The following is a 22,580-nucleotide window of genomic DNA, read 5'->3' on the forward strand; positions in this document are numbered from 1 at the left end:
AAAATACTTTAATTTTTGAACCCCACTGCAAAGAAGAGCTATTTAAAACTTGGCAATACCACAGTTCAGAAGAAAGGAACAGAGTTAAATAATAATTGAGAAAATGCCTCCCCTTGGAGAACTCGAAAGTGTTAAACTTCTAATAGAAGGTGTTAAGAAAGGTTTTTCCTTTTGTTTGTCCCTTTTTTGTAAGAGAGAATTTTTTTTGTCTATTTGTTGTACTTTGCGTAACATTTTAGCTATCCTTTTAAGATTATGACATACAGCATATGTCATATATGTCACTGATAGTCTCTAATTGTTTTGTTATAAAATTTTGTTTTATTTTTTCATAGAAGTATTTTTATATTTTCTTTTTAAATATCTACTTGTATTACATTAAAATAAAAAATTAAAAAGATAAATTTAGATTTAAAAATAAAGACATATGATTAATGATAAAGCTTATATTAGAGAAAATGGAAGATTTCCTGGAAATTAGAGAGTTAAAGGAACTATGTAATTGGGATTGGTCAGAAAATAAAGTAAAAGCGAAAGAAGAGAATTTCTCACAGAATTCAGAGGAAGAGGCCAAAGATACCAAGATAGAAAAAGAAGAAAAAAAGAGAGAAGTAGTGGGCTCATCCAGGAGATGCAGTCTGTGTGCAAGAGGAGTACCTGAAAGAGAGGACAAAGCAAATGAAGCTGAAACAATAATTAAGGAGCTAATTGAAGTTCCAAAGTTGAAGAACGAAATGGACCTGCAAATGCAAATGGCTCTCAGGGCACCTTTGAAATTTAATGGACAGAAAGCAATGCTAGACATATCCTGTTGTCTTTTTAAAATTTCAAGGATAAAGAAAAATTTTGCAAGTATCCAGACAGTGAAAGAAGATTACCTATAAAGGAGTAAGAGTCAAACTGATCTCAGATTTTTCTCTTGCCTTCTAAATGTCAGGGACAAGGAACAATATCTACAGAATTTTAAAGGAAAATAATTTTGAACCAAGAATTACATACCCACCAAGTTACTATCTCTGTATGAAGGCAACTGGAAGACACTTTCAGATACCAAGACAGTATATCAACCAAGAATCTTCTCTAAAAATTTGCTGAATGATTTATTGCAGGTAACAGAAAAATTAAAAATAAAGAGTAGAGAGACAATTGTATGAAAGATCTGATGGCAATCATTAAAACCAGTTAAGAAGCATGAAGGCTAAATAAAGTTGTTACAGGTAGGGTGATAATATTACAAGAAAAAAATAGATTTCTGAGCTACTTCTAAAATTTTCAGTTTATGTAGTTTTAAATTGCTCAAGGTGCATGCTGCCTCAGGCATAGTGGCACATACCTGTAATGCCAGCACACAGGAGGCTGAGGCAGGAGGATCCCCATGATGTGAGGCCAGCCTGGGCTATATAAGCAAGTTTAAAGCCAACCTACCTACAGAGTGAAACCCTGTCTGAAAGAAACAAAGACAAAAACAAGAAGTACATGCCAAACATTTAATGTATTGGTCAAAGAAAGAGTTTTTATTTTGCCACATAGTATTTTTGATAAAGGTACATGTTGTTACACCAAATGAATGTAAGATAAAAGTGCTTTGTCACTGTGGACAAATATAGTAAAGACATTCTGAATGTTAATCTGAGAAAATGGTACTATTTTATTCCTCTTTTTTAAAAAATTAGCAAGTGCATTAAGTCACTGATAGCGTAAGAAGAAAATTTCCAAAGCACAGTTTGGAGAGGAGCGGATATGTTTCATATACTAAATTGGAAAACCCAGTAATTACCACATCAGATGGTGGTTCATAGAAGTCAGTTTGTCATTGATTTGTGGACAGAAATAGGATATACATATTCCAAGTTTCTGCAATTAAAAAGAAATGAAAAGCTAAGAAAAAGTAACAAAAGAGAAACACCAAGAAAATATTAAAATTAACATAAATGATTATTTTTATTAGGCAGAAATAAGATACTAAAAGATATTTCACATTTAAGAGACTGTAACATTCATATGTAAGGTTATTGTTCAGTATGTTGATGTAGGTGATAGTTTTACTATTGTAAACTGACATAGATACATATATTTTAAAATACATGCAAAAATTAGTGCATATTGGGCACTTAAAATTCATTGAGCAATCCAATTAAAAAGAATACATTTAGATAGACAGACAGTAAAGCAATCAATCAATGTCCATTGTGATTTGGGGCTTAGAGGCCATTCTCAGTTCAGCCCTCAAGAGATCAGCTCTGCCAGTGAGTCATTCTCACAGAAAGGGAAAAATCTCTTTCTCTTCTTTTCTGAGGGAATTCCGTCAGTATTAGCTTAGCTTTCTCCTTGTAATGCTGGCCCCAAAGTTCAATTCCCTGAAGCATTTTTGTACTTACAAAGAATTAGAGTTGCCAGAAGTTTTCCAAGGCTGGTAGCAGTTGCATGCTGGATGCCCGCTGAGATTACAGTGCTGTACTCCTGGCACTTTGTACCTGCCACGGAATGGATCGGACACAGCTTGTGAATAATGTTAGGAGAGGAGTTTAATAATTTCACTGCAACTATCAACCCTAGGGTGAACCCACAGTCTCTGAACATTGACCATGCACTGGGGGTCATGCTTCATGCTTCACTCCACTGGTAAACTTGTTCCAGGCTACAAATCATAACTTCTATGGCAAGCTTGGTCTCTTTGCTCCCATAGGGGTTGTGATTGCTTCATTATAAATGAGTCTTTATATACTAAAATACTGTTTTAGTACACATCATATAAACTTTATTATTATGCCAACTTTTCTACTTAACACAAAATTTTAAAAAGTTAAGACAATTAACATAACATGTTAGAAATGTTTTCAAAGCAAACATGCAAGATCTTTTTTAAGAAGGAGAAGTTTGTTTTGGCTTATGGTTTCAGTCCATGGTTGGCTGGCTCCAAGGCAGAAATGGCCTGGCTAAAGGTGGGCAGAGGACATCTGCTCAATCCTTGGCAGCCAGGAAGCGGAGAAGAGAGAAGCCAGGGACAAGAATACACCCCTCCAAATCACACCCCTAGTGACCCTCCTCCTGCTCCAACCGGGGCATATATCTGAAATGAGACTTTTAGGTAACATTTTAAATCTTAACCATAATATGCTGTCCCAGGACCCCCAAAGATTCCTGCCCATCTTATTATGCAAAATACATATAGTCTATCTCTAAGAGTCTCCAAGTCTTAACAATTGAAAAGTTCAAGTCTAAAGTCTCCTCTGATACTCAAGGCAAACTCTTAGCTGTGAGCCTCTGTAAAGATAAAGAAGGAAAGTTAAATTCTTGCCCCATAAAATGGCACAAGATAAACATTTCCATTCCTAAAGGAAGAAATAAAAAAAAAAATAGAAAGGAATGGGACCAAAGCAAGACTGAAATCCAGCAGGGCAAACATTAAATCTTGTAGCTCTGTGTCCAGCACCCAGGGACAGGTTGTGATGAGATATGAGCCTCTGAATGGCTTACCTGCTGTTCCTATGGCATTTCTGACTGCAGCTGGCATGGTCTCTCTCTTGCAATGGCTCCACTCACTGCCTGTATCTTTCCTCTGCAGATGATCCACATTCCTAGTATGTCCATCTTCCTGGGGTCTCCACTGCACTTTTGGCTTCAGCTTCACAGTTTCAAGTACTGCCCTCTTAGGGACACACTACCTGGCCTCCCAGGTCTTCGTTTGAAATCTGGATGAAAGTCTTCATGATTCTATAACTCTTACATACTACATGCTTCTAAAACCAGCCATGCAGATGATGCCAAGGTCTCCTGCCAGCTTGGGCAATAGTCAGGCTTCCTTGGATCATGGATGCAGAGGCATCTGAATGTCTACATGGTCAAGCCCTGTGAAATCAATCCTGGGAAAACAATTCTTTAGGCAGCTCTTCTCTAGCAAGAGACCCAGAGGCTCTCTTCTCAAGTGACAGCTTTACAGTTTTGCACCCTTAAGCCAGTGAAAGGTGGGGTCTTGCTGACTCTTGAGATGTCTGCAAGCCATCTTTCCTAAGGCCCTGCAAAGTGCTTAGCTTCTTTTTTCTTTGTTTGTTTGATGTTGTTGTTGTTGTTGTTGTTGTTGTTGTTTGACACAGGGCTTCATTTTGTAGTGCAGGTTGGCCTCAAACTCACAGTGATTTTCCTTCCTCAGACTCCCAAGTGCTGGGATTACTTTTTAATGGTAATCTTCTCAGCAACCAATATCTCCATGGCTCCAACTTTGCAGGCACTTCCTTTCTTACTGCAAACTTTTCACATTTGCTTTTTTGTTCATTATTTTCACTGTAGATCTAGCTAAAAGCAGCTAGCAGCGCCCATACCACAGCCCAAATGTTCAGCTGCTTTGGAATTTCCTCTGACGGAGTAATTAGTCCACCATCCTTAACCTCAGCCTTCCACAAAGTCTCAGGACATGAACAAAATGAAGACAAATTATCTGATAGAGTATAATACACATGGTCTCCGGTCCAAATACCAAGAAGTCCTTGTTCCCAACTGAGACTTCCTGATCATGGTCTTTACACTCCACAATTCTATCAGGGCTCTAAGCTTCTGAGCTCCAACTAGAATCTCCTATCTATCTTGCTTACAGCATTCCAAGGCTTTGTTAGACAACATCTCCAAACTCCTCCCATGAAGCAGTTCCAAAGGCTTCTCAACCACATGTTTAGGTACGGTCAGCCAATTTCTGTGTTAATCACTTTTGCTTTCCTGGTACAAAGTACCCACCACCTCCAACTTACAGGAGCAGAGGCTTTGGCTCTGGTTTCAGTCCAGGGTCAGCTGGTTACAAGGCAGAAATGACATGGTGGAAGAGGATAGCAGGGCAGAGGAAAGGTCCTCGACCCGTGGCAGCCAGGAAGCAGAAAACAAGGATCAAGATCTTAAGCAGCAATGTGTAGAGATTATTTTCCTCAACATTAACATCTCAAAGATGAAGAAATAATAAGTAAACAACCTCAGGGGTTTGTTCATTCATCGTAGGTCATGTTGCCATAATATCTAAGCACCATCCAGTATTAGTAACATCTCACTTTATTCCTTCTTAGTTGAAAGTCCAAGCAACGTTTCTATCTGAACATGCAGTGCGTTTGTCAGACTAGGAATGAGTTGACTATTTTTTTTTTTTTGGTTTTTCTCCGGTACCGGGAACCGAACTCACGACTTTGCACTTGCCAGGCAGGTGCTTTTGCCGCTGAGCTAAATCCCCAGCCCCGAGTTGACTATTTTAATGACTATTGACTACTGCTTTAAATTCTGTTCTTATTTAATCATTCAAACTTAATGGAAGTTGTTTTATTTTCCTTTCACTTTATCACAATAGGCAAATCAGAATTAATGCTCTAATTTCATTCAAAATTTATATTTTATATGCCTGTAATTCATACATGGACATACAAAATCCTTTTGTGTTATGCATCCCTGAATGCATAACACAATCCTGTCCCTGCCAAGAGCTGCATGGCCTAGGGCCAGTTTCTAACCACTTTCAACCTCATTTTCTTTATTTAGTACAGTAAGGGAGTAGATATAGTTTTTATGGCTACTGTCAGTTTTTGACATTCTCTGAGTCTCCAAGTGAAGCAGTCCTTGCTCTCTTTGGAAAGAGGCTGTTCATGAATCTCAGCCCAAACTGAAACACTCTTTCTATCGCATAAAAGCATTCTATCTGCCCAACATGCTGAGAAGAATCATCTGTTTAGAAACATCTTGGTGGTGGTGACATGTAGCAGTCTTGTCTCTTGCAACCTTTCAAAAAGAATTACACCAAGCAAAGCCACAAGGGGTATGTGCTATTTGTATAGCACTATACAATAGAACAGATTGAGAATTCATTTGTTTCATGAGATTTGCATTTGTATCTCACATTTATTATTGATTCTGTAAGAATAAGTCTCTTCAATGCTCCAAGGCTCAGTTTACCAACCCATCTATTGAAGAATGGGAAGATAACTCCCTAACATATTTGCTTACCATGCAGAAATAGAAAAAATAAAAACAACAATCCAATCTATGGTGGAAAATGAAAAGAAAGGTAAATTGCCAGGTTCAATTCTCACTAGTAAGCATTAAATACTGATCTTGCAGACCTAGTAACAGGTGATGGTATTTTTGAAAAAAATTGTGGGTAATTTTTGGTTGTGAATCTAGATATTATTACCTTGACCCAAATTATTGGATCACATTACACAAGTGGTCCACTTAAATTCATGCATTTGTCTATCATTCATTGGTCACTTAGTCAAATTATCTGGCAAACTATTTCTATGCAAGTGAACTTTTTAGTATTTTTCTCATCGCGTCTAGTTGCATGGAGTTTCTGACAAAGGCAAGAGATAGATAGTCATATAAATCCTCTCCAGCACCTAACCTGCATTCATTTTAAAGAGAAAGTGTCTAGCTCAGCCAGCTCAGTCGGTAGAACATGAAGCTCTTAAGTAGAAAGTGCAGGCGACAGAAGCATTTCTGGATGGGAACTATGTAATTGTTCCCTACTGGTTCTCAATAACTAGCAAGGAGAAAATTGAAAACCAAAATCATAGAAATATTTGTCTTTTCAGTCTACTATTCACTGAATCATTCAAATCTCATGAAAAAGACATTAAAGGCATTGCCTTCCATCCCCTACATCTTGTGTACAGATTAGGCATTTTAAAAGTCATGAGTTCTTGCCCTTGGAACAAGGTACTTAATTTCATGGGCCTCAGATTTTTCCAGTTAAATTACAGGGGTGATATATGTCTAGTCTAAGATCCTTCAGAGTCAGTATGCTATGACTATAGAAGTAAATAGCCATTTTATGGAAAAAGAAATCTTTTGGATTTAAAAATATCCTTGCCATCATCAACAAAGTCATGGTGGAGGATGCTCTCCCACTGAAAGGTAACTGCAGGTTCTTTCTTCACTTTTTGTCAGCACTTGATCATTTACTACATTCTCCCATGGGTTTTTTCTCCCTGAAGCGGTCTAGAGTGCAAGGACCATATTCTGAACATTTTATACTTGATTATAATAGTATGTATTAAGCACAATAATATTTATATTGTAAATGAGTGAATCTTGTCCATATCCATATCTTACATTTTTGCTGGGAAGTGTCAATCAGTGCCCCTCAGGAGCATGAACAATGGATGAGAGTGGTTTGATGGCAGTGGCTCTTACATTAAACTGAGGGTAAACTCAGTGTGGAATTAGCAAGGAAGACATAAGCCATAAGACAGTGCTGGTGAGTACTCTCAGCTGATCCATCTCAGCCTTGGCACTCCTTTCAGAGTTTCTTAACATGTGCTCTAAACCAAATGCTTCTGCGACAAAACAGGGGGAATCAGGAGGCAGAAGAAATTTGGAAAATAACAGAAAAGCAGCTGCCAGGCAGTCAGGATTTTAATCTAGTCCCAGTACAGTTTAATAACATGTGCCAAGCGGCTATTCAAAAAATAGTCATGATAATGATTGGCAGTATTTTGGATGGTGCAAGCAGAAGGATGAGGCTTTAATGCTTTCTGTACTGTTTTTAGCTGTCTCTAACTTGCTTCATCTCTCAGGACTAATGATATAGCCACCTGTGCCTCTAGTTTTGCCACCTGCAAAATAGAGCTCATATCACATCCTATAAACAGTTTCTGGGCTGCGTTTTACTATGTTCCAGTGAAACATCATATATAAATGCAAAGTCAGTGCTATCAAGGGAGCAAATGTCAAGATAGAGTCTTATAATTTAAAATTAGTTAGGAACTTCTCCGTAATGTTGCAGTGACTTGAAGTAGTTGATGTAAAGGTACTGATGCTGCTTTAACTTTAGACTTTTTTACGTGGAGGGAACATAAACTGTTACTACATAAACAAGTCCTACAATGTTTTAACTCATTAAACTCAATATTTTGTATATATTTATCCAAAATGTTGCATAGGTTTTAAATTAATTCTGAAACAAACTAGAATTATTTAAATTAAACTACTCTAACAAATCACTCTCCTGTGTCACATGTGTCACACCTAATCCCCAGCTTCTTTTTGTTTTAGAGGAGAATATCTTCTGGTAGCTTTTAGGAAAACAGTACATGAGAGGTAAGATTTTTGACACTTGCATGTTGGACAATGTCATTATTCTATCTCCAGATTTGAAGTTTGCCTGGCTATAGAATTCTATGTAGATTGACAATAATTTTCTTCCAGAATATTGAAGGCATCATTCCATTAGCGCTGGTAGAATTGTTAAATTGAAGGCCATTCTGATTCCTCATCCTTAGTACATCATCTTTTGAAAGCACCCTCTGGAACAGGAGCTAACTTATTCACAAAGAAGGATATATATAAAAGTAGCTACTGTTTAGAGATACAATCTCAATTTTAAAATCTTAGGTTAGTGCATTATTTTCTTATCTGAAATCTATCTCTTTTTGGTTGATCTGTTATATCCTAACCCAATGAAGAAAACGCACAGAAAAATCATTTGTAGTTCTCAGTAAGAAGATAGTTGCTTGATCATACATATCTAATTGTATTCACTCCTGAAATTCTCTGAAAACTTATAGAATCTTCTTTTTGTCCCAATTGTTTTGAAATTTAATGATGATATAGGGCTATTTACCCAATTTTATTAATACTCAATGGTCCCCTTCAATATGAAGAAATGTTCTTCAGTGCTGAGACAATAGCTTGAATTATTTAATTAATGGTGCATTCCTCTTTACTTGTTTCTTTCCTCTTTTTGGAATTTCCACTATTTATTTACTGGATCTCCTAGATTCCTTGTGTGATTTTTATGATCTTTGTGTTTTTCTCTACATCTTTTTGCAATACTTCCTGGGATATTTCCTCAACTCAATTTCCACAGGGCTTTAGTCAAGTTTGTAAATCCCCCAAGACATGCCTCTAGCCCTTTGGGTGTTCTGCATAAAGCCATGCAGTATCTTCTTATGTCCCTCTGAGGACACTAAAGATAGTGGGGTAGGGTTTTAAAATGTAGTTTTCTTCCTTCAAGTCCTCTTTTTTCGCTGAGTTTCTATTTTCCTGTGTTTGTTTTGGACCAGTCTTTCTGCTGGACACTTTCCTTGGATGACTGCTGCTCCTTGGCTAATATTTAACTGCTGAGGTTCGGAGGGGATGTGCTGATTCATAGCTTTCTGGTAGGATGAGCTGTTCGGGCTATTGGGAAATATCTATCATTGATAGCTTTAATCTTCTTCCTGCGCTAGTCTGATTCTTCAGGAAAAGCACTTCTAGTCTCCTCCTTGAAGGAGAGAGTCCTGACAGCCTGGGTTCAGCAAATGGAGTGTCAGAGTACTAGCAGGTGGGAGCAGAAGTGTGCTGGTTGGAGGAGTGGCAGCTGCTCCAGTAGTGAGGAGCGGAAGAGTAGATCTGTCTGGGCCCTAATTGCTTCTCAGACAACCGTCAAGCTCCCCGACTTCATCTCCACTTCCAAACAGGGAGCAGCGAACACCTTAGCCAAGAATACCAATTGCCAGGAAAAACAAACAAACCCCTACCATAAAAAGCAGATAATAAAACAAGCCTATACAAAAGCATAAGAATTATCCTTAATACCTTCAGGGAAATGTTAGGAAATATTTCATGTCCTTAAAAAAGAAAAGAACAAAAAAGGTCTTTGGAATTTCTTACGTCAGCTGTTAAAATTACAGCTACCCCTCTGCTTTCCAGCTTCCAAAATTTGTTAGTATCGTAGGCCTACCTGGAACCAGAGTGCTTTGCCTCCTCTCCTATTCCTTGTCTTTATGGAAGTCTGGCTTTCAATTTGTGACCTCTTAACTGGAGCATTAGTGGAATTTCAGGAATGAATACAGTTAGATATGTGTGGTCAATCAACTATCTTCTCACTGAGAACTACAAATGATGCCTTTGTGCATCTTCTTCATTCGGTTAGGATAAAACAGGTCAACCAAAAAGAAATAGATTTCAGGAAAGAAAATAATGGATGAATCTATGATTTTTAAATCGAGATTGTATCTCTAAACAGTGGCTACTTTGATATGTATCCTTCTTTGTAAATAAGTTAGCTCATGTTCCAGGGGGTGTTTTCAGCAGACCATCTCAACACTCTGTATCAAACCAGTGTACAATTTGTAATTGCTAAATTGTGGAAGCAACCCAAATGTCCATCCACTGAGGATTGGATAAGAAAATTGTGGTACTTTTATAGAATGGAATATTACTCAGCTATAAAGAAAGATAAACTCGAGGCCTTTATAGATAAATGGTCACAACTAGAGACCATACTCATAAGTGAAATAAATCAGACCTGCATGTGCAAGCACCACATTGTCTCACTAGTGTAAAACTTGAAAGAGTTGATTTAAACTCAGAGGTATAGATAAACATTGTGAAATGATAGGAAAACACTTAAGGGTAGACATTGTGAAATGATAGGGAAACACTCAAGGGTAAAATGCAACTGGGATGTGGGAAAAGAGAAAGGAGGGGCTGGGGATTTAGCTCAGCAGCAAAGCGACTGCCTGGCAAGGGCAAGGTTGTGAGTTCGGTTCCTGGTACCAGAAGAAAAAAAAAAAAAGAGAAAGGAAAGGAGAAATTTTGTATGTATGTATATACAGGATAGTTAACATAGTTGTTCTACTGTCTTCTATTTCTTTGCTGAAAGGAATGGTCAATGAGTCCTTGATTGATCAATATTGCATGTCTCTATCTGTTTTCATGAGAAACCACTCTGAAGGTATCAATATGTAATGCAGCAAGCATTGTTAATTTCCTATGACTTTGTTTGTAACTCTGTATTGTCTGTACTGTTCTTTTGCTATTTTGTAAAAGGCTGTCTGTCTGTTAATGTTTTCCTCCTTTTATTTTTAAAATAAAACAGTGCACACAACATAGAATTTATTCCCTCACTTACCTGGGACTTCAGAGGTAGGGTTATATGGTCTAGGAGCTCATAAACATCATTAAGAACATGTTACTTGTCTCTATATTTTCTGTATCATCTGTGCTCAAAACAGGCAATTAATCCATGGAAACTTCCTTTCTCATTCCTTCACAGTCACCCAGACAAACCCTATCACTTTCTAGTTTTTAGACTAGATTCTAAAGAGTTTGAAGCTGCACTACAACTTCTAAATTAATGCTTGGCCCTTTTCCCAACTTGGGCTTGGCTTCTAACCCAAGCAAATCACCACACAATGACAAGCACGGACTCCGACTGTATCTTTCTGACCGTGCCCTCTTCTGGGTCTCCCTGTTGCCTCTGTGGAGTCGTTACCAGGAAGACTAGGGGAAGGAAGAAATGACTTTTCCTTGACTTGCACAGTAATTTCCTTTTCACTGGTGACAATGGTGGCGGGGTGGGAATCTCCAGAGGCCTGGTGAATGACCCTCACTGTGTGCTTCTTTTGTGCCAGAGGTGGCACTGGTCTGACCATTTCCAATCCCCCTCAGCATTCCCCACAGCCTCTCCCCAGATCGGCCAGTAGCCCCCTTTGAGGTTCTCATACAGCCAACTCGATATTTGGGCAAATGTCTCCATTCTCTTCAGGTCGCATGGTTGGTATGCAAGCTGCTGCCTTCCTTTGCCCTGCCATCTCACCCTAATTCCTTTCTCACACCTCTAAATTCACAGAGGATGCATCAGCAAGTCCATCCCCTAATCAGATTTCCAGCTGAGGAAAAGAAAGCCAGCTTGCATTTTCCTTGAGCAGATGTCTTATGACCCAGATAGTACTGATTACATATCTTCTGTCTGCATATAGCCTGTGGATGGAGGAGGGGCAGGGAGACAGTTGGGACAGCAGAGCTCTTTCTGCTGCTTCTTAATCATGTAACTGAGAATTTTAGCTCTTCTTGTCTTCAGCTGTAGGACTTCAGCCACAGTCCCCAGCCATCACAGAAAGTCCAACTGAGCATCTTGTTTTACAAACATAAAGTGGCCCCCAGAAGCATTCCAGTCTGCATGCTTCTTCACTCATCTCTAGCAGAAGCTTGCTGGTGAACCATCCACAGAATAAAAATTCCTCCTTCAATTGGATAAGTCACTCAGAGTATATACATACTCCCAGACAACAGGAGTCACCAGGGCTGTACCAGGCATGGATACGTTTTCTCAAATCAGGGTCCACTCAGAGGGCCAGGGATGTTGGAAAGGAAGGGAGGTAGGTGTTCAGGATATGAGTAGTGGCATCTGCTCAGTTTATGATGTGTTCACATAAAAGCACTCCTGTAGGTTCAGATCATTAGTGTGACTGAATGTATTAAACTCCTCCTTCCCAAAATCAGCTGCCAATAAACCAATGAAAAATCTGACCAAATTTTAGGTACTTATCTCTTACAACACAACCTCCATTGTCAATTTGTTCATATCTGTAGTCACGATGTCCTCTGTAGTTAAAAATGGGGACAGTGGTAGTGTTCTCTTTCAAGCCTGGGGTTTGGGAAGAGACATATACCTCTTACATTTGCCTCATAATTGTTCATGTTCTTATATTAAATTTTCCTCTGGGAAAAACAACCTGGAGGTAGAATGTTAGAGTTTAATTCTACGTAGACCCTGGGATATTATATAATGCCATTTGTAACAAATTTTTTCTATGAAATCTACCAGTGGAAAGAAGGAAGGAAAGAGCCTTTTGGTAGAGGATAGGCAAAACAAATTATGGAACTATGTTTATAAGGCATGTATTCATGTAGAGTAATAATAGGCCATAGAATTGTAAGCCTTCAAAGTTGAAATTCCAATTCCCCCTTTGAGATTTTAATACAAATCAAAGGCTTCAGGGAGCTGGGGATTTAGCTCAGCGGCAAAAGCGCCTGCCTGGCAAGCGCAAGGTCGTGAGTTCGGTTCCCGGTACCGTAGAAAAACCAAAAAAAAAAAAAAAAAAAAAAAAAAAAAAAAAAACAAAACAAAGGCTTCAGTTCACAAATGCAGCATAAAAAAAAATTTTCTTTATTTTTAGCTATAACTTAACTTTTGAGATTCTAATACAATGAAAATAACCTCAGGTTTTCAAGATTTCCTGTCCTTTCACATTTATGCCATGGTATTGTGGGGGTGAGGGTGAGAAGGAGATCTCTCTTTAATGTCACAAAATTTGATACCCAGTGATCTAAGCAAGTTGACACTAAGACATCCATCCTTTTTGTCCACCTGCATCTTTAGGTTTGAAGCTTTATCTTTCTTTTATGACACTCTTGAGTTCACCTATGATACCCCTGGCTGCATGGACCCACTAGTAGACCCTGATACACTGGGGATCCATGGCCTGGAGGGTAAGGTGTATACAGGTCCACTTAGTAACTGCACAAGTCTTTGATTTGCTGCTTCCCTGGGATTTGCCTGAGAGGCAGCGTTTGGGCTCATCTATTCAGAAAGTACACATATCTATACTGTCATCACTTTCCTTCTGCTTCTCCTCTCTCCTACTCAATACTAGTGAAGATTTTTCATAGAGGGCAGAGATAGTCCTACCCTCCTCAAACCACTTCAAACCTTTAGATAATTCAGAGTGTCTTCACTTTAGCACTGTTGGTTATTTCAGATCAGAGAATTCCCTGTGGTGGAGGGCTGTTCTGAGCATTACAGAGTGTTTGGTAACACTTTAGCCAACAGCACCTTCAAATTTTTGATAACCATTACCGAAAAACAATCTTGGTAAACCCAAGAGTCTCCTCTGTCCTCCTAAACTTTGATACACAGTATCTAGGAAGACTCACGGCAATTTGCTTTCCTTCCTGACAGTGAATGCCTTGTCTTCTTCCTAAGGCAATTCATGTAAATGGGAGGAGAAAAGATAGAAGAATAGGTGTGCCTGTTAATCTCGATCATTGGATTAGGAAATGCCTAGCAGTTAGTAAAGTGCACAGTGAGTGCGTCTGTGTGAGTCCTGTAGGCGTGGCCGTGAGTATTATACATGGACCACCACCTGTTCTTCTTAGGTACTCTTCCCCTGCTCTTCTTCCTGGCTGCTGTGAATTAGGCAGCCTGCTTAAACTATGCCTTTCTGCCATGATGTCTCTGCCTTGGAACCTGTCAGCGATGTACTGAAATCTCCTGAAACTGTGAGTCAGAAATAAACTTCTCCTCCTTTAAATTGTGGGTGTCAAGTATTTTGTCCCTTACCAATGTACCAGCATACAGTGGATGATGATAACACTATAACAGTGATTATCCCCACCCTCATGGTTGTAAAAATGCAGCTGGTTTATGTCACAATGTGCTGTTTTAGAGTTCTATAGCCAAAAGAAAAATGAATAATGGGAAATAATAGGGGATGGAAAAGCTGACCATGCAATAGGGAATGTAGTTAATACTTAATCATAATTCCACATGTGTCGTTTTCTCACCTCTTCCCTTAAAATACACTCCATATTCATTCTCTCACTTCCTTTGTGTGTATTGCATTAGTGTATGGACTGTAATGAATAAGCATACAAAAAGAAATTGGGGTACAAAGGAGAAAGATGCAGTCATTAAATTCTGATCAACACAGAGGAAAAAAATATTCTTCACATCTAGCACACACTTCTGGAGCCATATTTCTCAGTATTGAACTTCCCTTCCAGGTTTAAAACTCTCCCTCCTTCTAGTGAATTGAAGCAAAGCTTGGGTGTTTGAAGAGGAAGTGGATCAAAGACCTTGTATGTTTATGCCTTTAACCCCTGTAGGAGTCATTCTGAGGAAATCAATAAGAACCAGAAATAACTGTATGGACAGCAAATTTTTCATCACCTTATGTGTAAGAGAGATTTCACCACAGCCCCAGGGGCTGCTTGCTATCTCTTATTTATTCATTCCTTTATCATTCACTCACTTAAATCATAAATAGCCATGAAGGTTTCTAGGTCTTTATTCTACTGACTAACTTATCTGCTAGGGACAAATAAGGAAAAACATGGGCTGGAACCTGAGGCTAGAAAAGAAGGGCTATTTTAGCTTCTGAGACCCCTTGAATACAAAATCTCAGTTAATTTCAATTTATTTTGAAAGCCTTGCATGCAAAAGCCTTTGATGCTGCTATGGGCATTAATACTGATTTCAATTCCTGTTTTCATTTACACATTCCCCTATTATTTCCCATTATTCATTTTTCTTTTGGCTATAGAACTCTAAAACAGCACATTGTGACACAAACCTGCTGCATTTTTACAACCATGAGGGTGGGGATAATCACTGTTATAGTGTTATCATCATCCACTGTATGTTGATACATTGGTAAGCTTCTATAGTGAAGCATTAGCCCTTTCTCTTCACCCAAGCTCAGCGTAAACCAAGCTTTCTTCTCTAAGCAGCTTAGACCTGCTGCCACAGCAGCAGCAGCAGTGTGTGCACAGGTTTAGGTCTGCAAAGAGCTCATCATTATCAATCCAGGGTGGGGCAGTGGCTTTTCTCTCCAAATGAATCAGCTTGAGCTTGAACTCCAGATGTTAATTCAGGGCACCGGGTAGTTAACTTAGGGTTTCCTGTGTAAGGACGGGCCACTTTGGGTTTCTATGTGTGTGCTTAGATACTCTATACATCTGCCCTACTCTTATGTCACTGACATAAGTAAATTAATTATTGCATTTATGCTTGGAAATGGCTTGTAAGTTTGCTGCAAATTTGAACATTCTTTTAATATCCTTTAACTAAATTCTCTGGTTTACATTTTCTCTCTTCGGGGATTTAAACAATCCGTTGGCATTATGTCTTGCCCCAATGTACCATCATTATGAATATTAATTATTGCTGGAAACATCAACTAACGAAGTGTTCCAAATAACATTCCAAACAAATTTCTTGATCACCTTCCCTAAGAATGTAGTATGTAAGGGTTAACGATGTACTCTGTTCTGCATCAGAACTTGTGTGAAACAGATCATTTAATCCTCATAACTGCCTATGAGCTGTCTGGTTGTCTCATTTGGATTTCTCTGAAAACAGAGCTTGAGACAAGGGCTTTGATTAGGTAATGCATTTGGAAGATGATCCCTGAGGCCATGAATAAGGCTAGACAAGGCAAAAAGAAAGGTCAATACAAGAACTTGTTATTTAGGTACCATGGTCAGCAACAGAGTCTCAATTCTGCTTGACCTCTTGAGAACAGGACAGATGTCTCTCAGAATCATTCAGTAGGAGGGCAGAAGCTGGGTCCCTATCCACCAGTTCTCATGTCCCACATGCATTAATCTCAGAGGTAGGGGCTCTCCCAGGGCAGAAAGCAGAGAAACTAGGTCTTGATTGCTCACAAGGAAGTGAGTGGATACAGTCAGAAAAGCGCCATGCAGATGTGGCTAAAATCAGATCAGAGATGAATGAGTCAGGGCGCCAGCAACTTCTGTCGTGACCGCTGTCCTCTGTGCTACCCCATTTTACAGAGAAGAAACCAAGGTATATGGCAGTCACTCACCTGGTCAAGGTCACAAAGTCAGTTAGTAATGGAGACGGGATTTAAACAGGGACAGTCCGATTTAAACAAGAGGCCAGACCCCTCACTGCTGTACTGCTGACCATCCCACCTGAGTGGCAAGAGGGCCTTGCACCACTCTGCCTTGTGCAGCTCCCCCTAGAGGTTTGGGCAGTCCATCCACCAACTCAAGGTACAGTCCATCTTAGCAACATTTGCTCACATCCTGCATCTTCTCTTTTGGGAATTAGTTTTCTTCCCATTCCAACAACCCAGGAAAATAGCAGTACAACACTGCATCTGCATTTATAGGAGAAAACTGAATATTTTTCATTGAGATTGTGAAGGAAGAGAGAGGTTGAGATTGCATATCAGTTGAGAAAGAAAAAACATAGCTCATATAACTTTTTAACTGCTTTTACATTTTTTATTAAAATGTTGTTCTTTGAAGAGTATAGAAATACATCTGTTGGAAGTCACCCATCTGCTTCAAACGTACATAAGAAATATACCCAACCAAATTTGGCTTCATCAGAATTTATTTAGTTACACATACATACATATATACATACATTGTCAGGACAACACCAAAATGGCTACATTTGACAGGCTGGATAAAATTTTCTGGCTGTTTTTCTCCTTGATAAAGTTGCAACAATTATGAAAGCTTTGAAAGATAGGCTTGAAGGGCCACAGCATGAACTCCTAGGGCCAGAAGTGACAGATGGCATGCACACAGGGTCTAGGAGGCAGCTGAGCCTCAAGAGAGGTGCTGGTCCCCTGTTTCTGCTGTGAGCAAACTACACTGCAAGGCGACAAACACAGAGAGGAAGGTACTCCCACTTGGGGGGTAGGGTCTTTGGGCTCATAACCAGGAGTCTCAAGACACCATACTCAAGAGAAGGAAAAGGGAACTCCCCACTTACGGGCTGAGCTTCCTGCAAGGGACAAGGGGCCAGCACAGCTAAAGGAGGAAATGTGTTAGGATCACTGCCTTTGGCATGTGGTAATCTGCCTATGAGGACATCTACTTCCTTTCAAGCTTGCTCAAGGGACCGATGGACTCCCCAGAGGTACCATTAAAAAGAACAAAACACCCTAGAGCAATGGCTGCAAACCTATAGCATGTGTGCCACAGCTGTTTGCTATCACTGAAAGCTCTACAAGGTTCGCCATCACTACCCTAAAAAAAAAAAAAAAAAACAGGCTGGCACTTGCTTTGCCCTCAGTAAGAATGAAATTCAGCCTGATGAGACCAATTCCAGAGCAGACTCAAGCCACATGTGGGAGCCAACCCCGGGACCAGGGAGCTGAGGACACTGCCCTCTCTCCTCTATATACTCTGGAAGAAGGAAATGAAGAACTCTCTGGGCTGAGTGTTGCCTGGACAGTTTACAGTGATTCCATCTTCTTGCTCTGTCCATCTTAGTCTATGAGAACCCAAGTTGGACCACGCTAAACATGAGACAGGGCACCTGGCCATTCTGACTCTTGCCAGTCTTTTGGATAGAATCACCTTTCCTAATCAGGTAACTTAGCAATCTAGTCCAACAGACTCAGCTCTTGCTAACTTTGCATTTCTAACCACCTTATAATTCCAAAAACTTATGTAAGGTGGTTTTTCCAATATATTTTACTCATACAGATTGTTACATAGCATCTTTCATGTGAGATCAGGTGGAGAAGACCACAGTGCCATGAGCATTTCTCGCACTTTCTTCCACACCTCTAAACTTTTTGTTTGTTTAGAAAACATAGTTCAAGGAACGGATCACAGTGAAGTGTCACAGTGTTTCCCATCTGACACTGAGCATGACTGGAGGTTCAGATGCTCTTTCTAGGGCTTTGGGGAGGCCCAGAGAATGTCAGGATAGTCAAGGACAAGTCTCCCTTAGCCCTGGGCATATCCATCACCATGCTGGCCACACAGAGTGAAATGGTTATTCCTTACTCCTATTCCAGTATAAAGAATGCCAGGTAGCAGGGAAATAAAAGTCATCACGGTTGGGGCTTCCAGAGAAATGCTGTCCAATCCCATTACCCTATCTTCCAAATATAAAAGGTTCTTCTGTTTCTTATATTTGTTACTCGACTAAGCATCTTCTTTTTTGGCCACTCCACACCATAATTATCTTGGACTTCCCTTACAGCAGTGGCCTCCACCCCATCTTTTTTGGCCCAAGGGTCCTGTTTTGTGGAAGATAATTTTTCCACACACAAGAGTGGGAGAGGTGGGGTATGGGATGATTTAGAGGAGTGCAAAACCAAGGCGGAGCTGTGCAGTTCACAGTAGGCTCACACTCCCGGAGGCACAGCCCAGGGGTGATGCCCACAGTGGAGAGGAGCTATAAATACCGATGAAGCTTTGCCCATCTACTGCTGTACATCTTAGCTCCCAACAGGCCACAGACTGGTCCCACTTGGACACCATACCCTTAGAGGATCTCTACTCCCTTTAAAATCATGGACCTCTTTTCTTTGTGTGTTTCTGCTGTCCCCAGGAAAATTATGAATCCCCAGAAAATGCACATGGAACACCTATCCTGAGACCTGCTCCAAAGTGCCCAGCTTTCATCCCTCAGAGAAGAATGTGGACTTCACTAAGCACACAAGCACTGAGCTAAATATAGACACTCCCACAATAATAAGGATATTTGATTTTACCTAAACTTCTCTTTCATTCAAAAGCATTTGTTCCATGTAGGAAGAAACACCCTACAGTGAGTTGCAATGAAATCACACATCTCAGATGGCCAGAGTGAAGGAAGGCAGGAATATAGAAGCTCCCTGTTGCTTCTAGAAATTTACAGTCCTTGCTAGGAATCCACCTTTGGGAAGATGCTCACTTTGTTGTTTCTGCTCATCTTCCGCTCCACCCTGCCCTTGGGCACCTTTGTCTGGATCAGTTCTTCTGGCGTATTGCCCAAGGGTGGAAGCAGCCTCTTCTTGCTGTTTCGGGTCTCTGACAACCACTGCGGGGGCAACTCGAAAGGCCCAAAGCCAAATTGCAAGGAATACTTGTCAGGCAGTGTGTCAGGCTCCACAGGGCCTGCTGGTGCTACCTGGGATATAGAGTCCACTGTACCTGGTACCTGAGGTGCCACCTGCTCTCCCTCCAGGCAGGTGGTAAATACCTCCTTGGCCTGGAAGCCAGCAGAGCCAAGATACTTGGCTTCATTCTCTTCCTCATCCTCTGTGGGCTTAAAGATCTGCTGCTGGCCAATGTGGAACATCTCCAGAAGCTGGCTGCCTGAGCGCATGCTAGGTTCCAGGCTGGCATCGGCGATCGCACTCCCTGTGCTAACCACATTACGCCGACTGTACCGATGGTGCAGCTGCACCAGAGTCCCTACCAAGCACTTGCGGACAGATTTGTTCACAGTTAAAAAGAGCACAGGGTTTGCCAGCAGAGAGACCTTGGGCAGCCAAATGGCAGTGAGCAGCAAGAAGACGGAGGTGTTGGGGACATTGAGCACAGTCTGGTAGACGACCAGGGTGGCATAGGGCACACTACACAGGATAAAAACCATTACCATCGAAAGCAGGGTGGCATGCAGCTCAGCCTCCCGCTGGGAGGCATAGGGAATAGAGATGGTGTTCTGAGGTGTCCGGAGCGCTGCAATGATGACCTTCTTCTTCTGGCTGGCACTCAGAGCCCGGCGGATCAGGATCAGGAAGAGAAACGCCACAGCCACAGGCACAATGACTGTGGTGATGTTATAGACCAGGACGTACACCAGGTGGCCCAAGGAGTTGCTCCAGACTTCTGTGCACGTGGACATGGCATAGATGTCAGCCACATTGGTCACTGCAAACACAGGGACACTGGCCACCACTGCATGGGCCCAGATGTACACCACCAGTTCCCGGGACTTGGCATCAGATATTTTTCTCTCCAGTGGATAGAGGACTGAGTAGTACCTGCATGACATACGAAAGAAATTGATTTCTCAAAGGATACTCTGTGAAGTTAGGGGACTCTAACTCACCAGAAGTGGGTGAGAGGGTGAAAGAGACAGGTTCTTTTATTTGGTCTAAGATAGGGAAGCACTGGGGGAATCTAGGAAGCCAGATTTTAAATTTTGAGGACTCTGGTATGCAATGAGAAGTAGCACTAGACACACACACACACACACACACACACACACACACACACACATACATTCTAAAGGAGCAGAGAAGTCTTTTCTTCATGTGACCCTGACAATTCTCTGAGGAAAGCAAGTAAATAAATTCAATTTATAGCTAGCCTTATAACTACTACCACCAGAGTTAAATCCTAAAGTGGCCTCAAAATAAAGGATGTCTTCACCTGCTATAAAGGTATCTATTTTTTAACTTAAAGGTAACTTGTAAACATTTTGCATGGAGTAGAGAAGCGTTAGGAAAATTTTCAGAAACACTCCAAGGCACTAGCAGAAACTTGCACACACACATATCCCAAGCAGATCCACACCACAGTCTATAAATTGGATGTTGTTAGCATTTCAAGCTGCTCAGGGCAGAACCCCAAATGAAAGATGGATCCCAAAAAGGTCCCACTAACAAATATTCTGGATCAACAGCCATTGTTCTCACGGTAACTCTAAAAGAAGTTAGTAAGTCTAAAATGCCTGCATAATTAAATTTTTATTAAAATCAGATGAGACATTAGTCCCTTCCAACCTTTAACTTGATCATTCTATAGCCCCCTAAACAGAATCCCAAGAGCACTTTACCTTAATATCACCAGTGATTTGGGGGAACCAAATAACTCTGCAGACCCAAGAACCACATTTATCATGAAGGGCCGCCACCAGCCATCAGCCATATGGTGAGTTCCTTCATATAAGCTTGGCCCCCATCTCTGCTATTAGCTAATGCTGGAGCTGACTTCCCAATCATGGTAACCATCACTCACTCGTGGGGCCAGGAAAACATATATAACCAGTGTTCTTGACCACCACCTCTGTATCCGTCTGGTGCTAGGCCCAGGGTTACACACATGCAATGATACACTGAGGTGTCACTATACTCAATGGAAAGAAAGGCATGCACATCAACTATTATCAACAAGGAGATGATGGCACTGCTGGACGCAGGAGCAGAACAAGCGGCACCTAAAGCTACCTGTGAAGACGCCAAAGAGAAAGCAGCACCATGGTGGGGGCTGGCTGCCCTTTCAGTAGGGAGGATAAAATCCTAAAGTGACATAGATGTGATGCAAGCACAACAGTGGCCATGGGTGATCCAGGGAGGACAGAACATGGTGAAATGTGATCTACATTTCTTTCTGGGAAGGAAAAACAGCGAGTCATGCATAAATGATGCGTGCCGTCATTGTCTCTGAATATGTCAATTAATTTCTAATCACAGGTCTATAAATATGTGATGGCCCCATCCACACACATGAGTACATGCCTAAGAGTCTGCTGGCTCTGGTTATCATCTATCTGCTCACTTGCATGCAACACACCCATGTCCCCTCAATCTTCCAACCCATTATGTATTAGGAAATAGACACAAGAACACAGGCTCTCTATAAATAATTTTCCGTGTGTAAATGTCTAGAAGATGATGCAGGAAGTGTGGGAACCACTTAACTGGCTAACTCGGTGCTGTGAAGCAAATAGCTGCTATCAAAGGGAAAGGCTGTTTCCCCTTCATCCTCATGAGTATCATACTGATACCTGCAAATAATCTGTATCTCGGAATAAGAAGAATTTGTCAGTCTTATTTTTCTACTAAAAGGACTTGTTTATCTCTTGGGTTAATGATGATGACAATGCAGAAGAAAATAAAAATATCTTATTTGCATATTTCCTTGTCTAGGATCAAGGGCCCAGATATAACCCACAAGGATTATTACATTGCTTCCAGGTATGATGGCAAAATGTTCAGAATAATATATTCCTACTCTTGCTAAAATCTTATTTTAAAAAAACTTTCAGGATTCATAGCAGCATTATTCACAACAGCTAAAAAATGAAAACAAATGTCTATTAATTGGTAAATGGATAAAGAAAATGTGAGGCATCCTCCAATGAAATATTACTGGCCATAAAATGAATGAAGTGCTCATACATGCTGTAGCGTGGATGAACCTTGAAAACAGGCTAAACAAAGGAAGGCACACACAAAAGAGCACAGACTGCATAATTCTGCTTACATGAAATGTCCACAAAAGGGCAAATGTATAGAGACAGAAAGTAGATTAGTGGTTGTCAAAGTCTCAAGATGGAAATGAGGAGCAACTGTAGG

The 22,580-nt window shown here is 40.5% G+C and overlaps 1 protein-coding gene across 1 annotated transcript in view; it reads right to left on the reverse strand.

Annotated features, from left to right (window-relative positions):
* Positions 1–16,861: 16,861 nt before the first annotated feature.
* The window catches only part of Gpr176 (G protein-coupled receptor 176), a 143,289-nt gene continuing 137,570 nt past the window's right edge, over positions 16,862–22,580 (reverse strand). The window contains exon 3 of the mRNA XM_005381210.2: positions 16,862–20,261. Within this exon, the coding sequence (XP_005381267.1) occupies positions 19,157–20,261 (1,105 nt within the window). The 3' untranslated portion in view covers positions 16,862–19,156. The remainder of the gene's footprint in view (positions 20,262–22,580) is intronic.

The sequence above is a fragment of the Chinchilla lanigera genome, unplaced genomic scaffold (genome assembly GCF_000276665.1).
Source record: "Chinchilla lanigera isolate Chin_1 unplaced genomic scaffold, ChiLan1.0 scaffold00015, whole genome shotgun sequence".
Taxonomy (NCBI): Eukaryota; Metazoa; Chordata; class Mammalia; order Rodentia; family Chinchillidae; genus Chinchilla; species Chinchilla lanigera.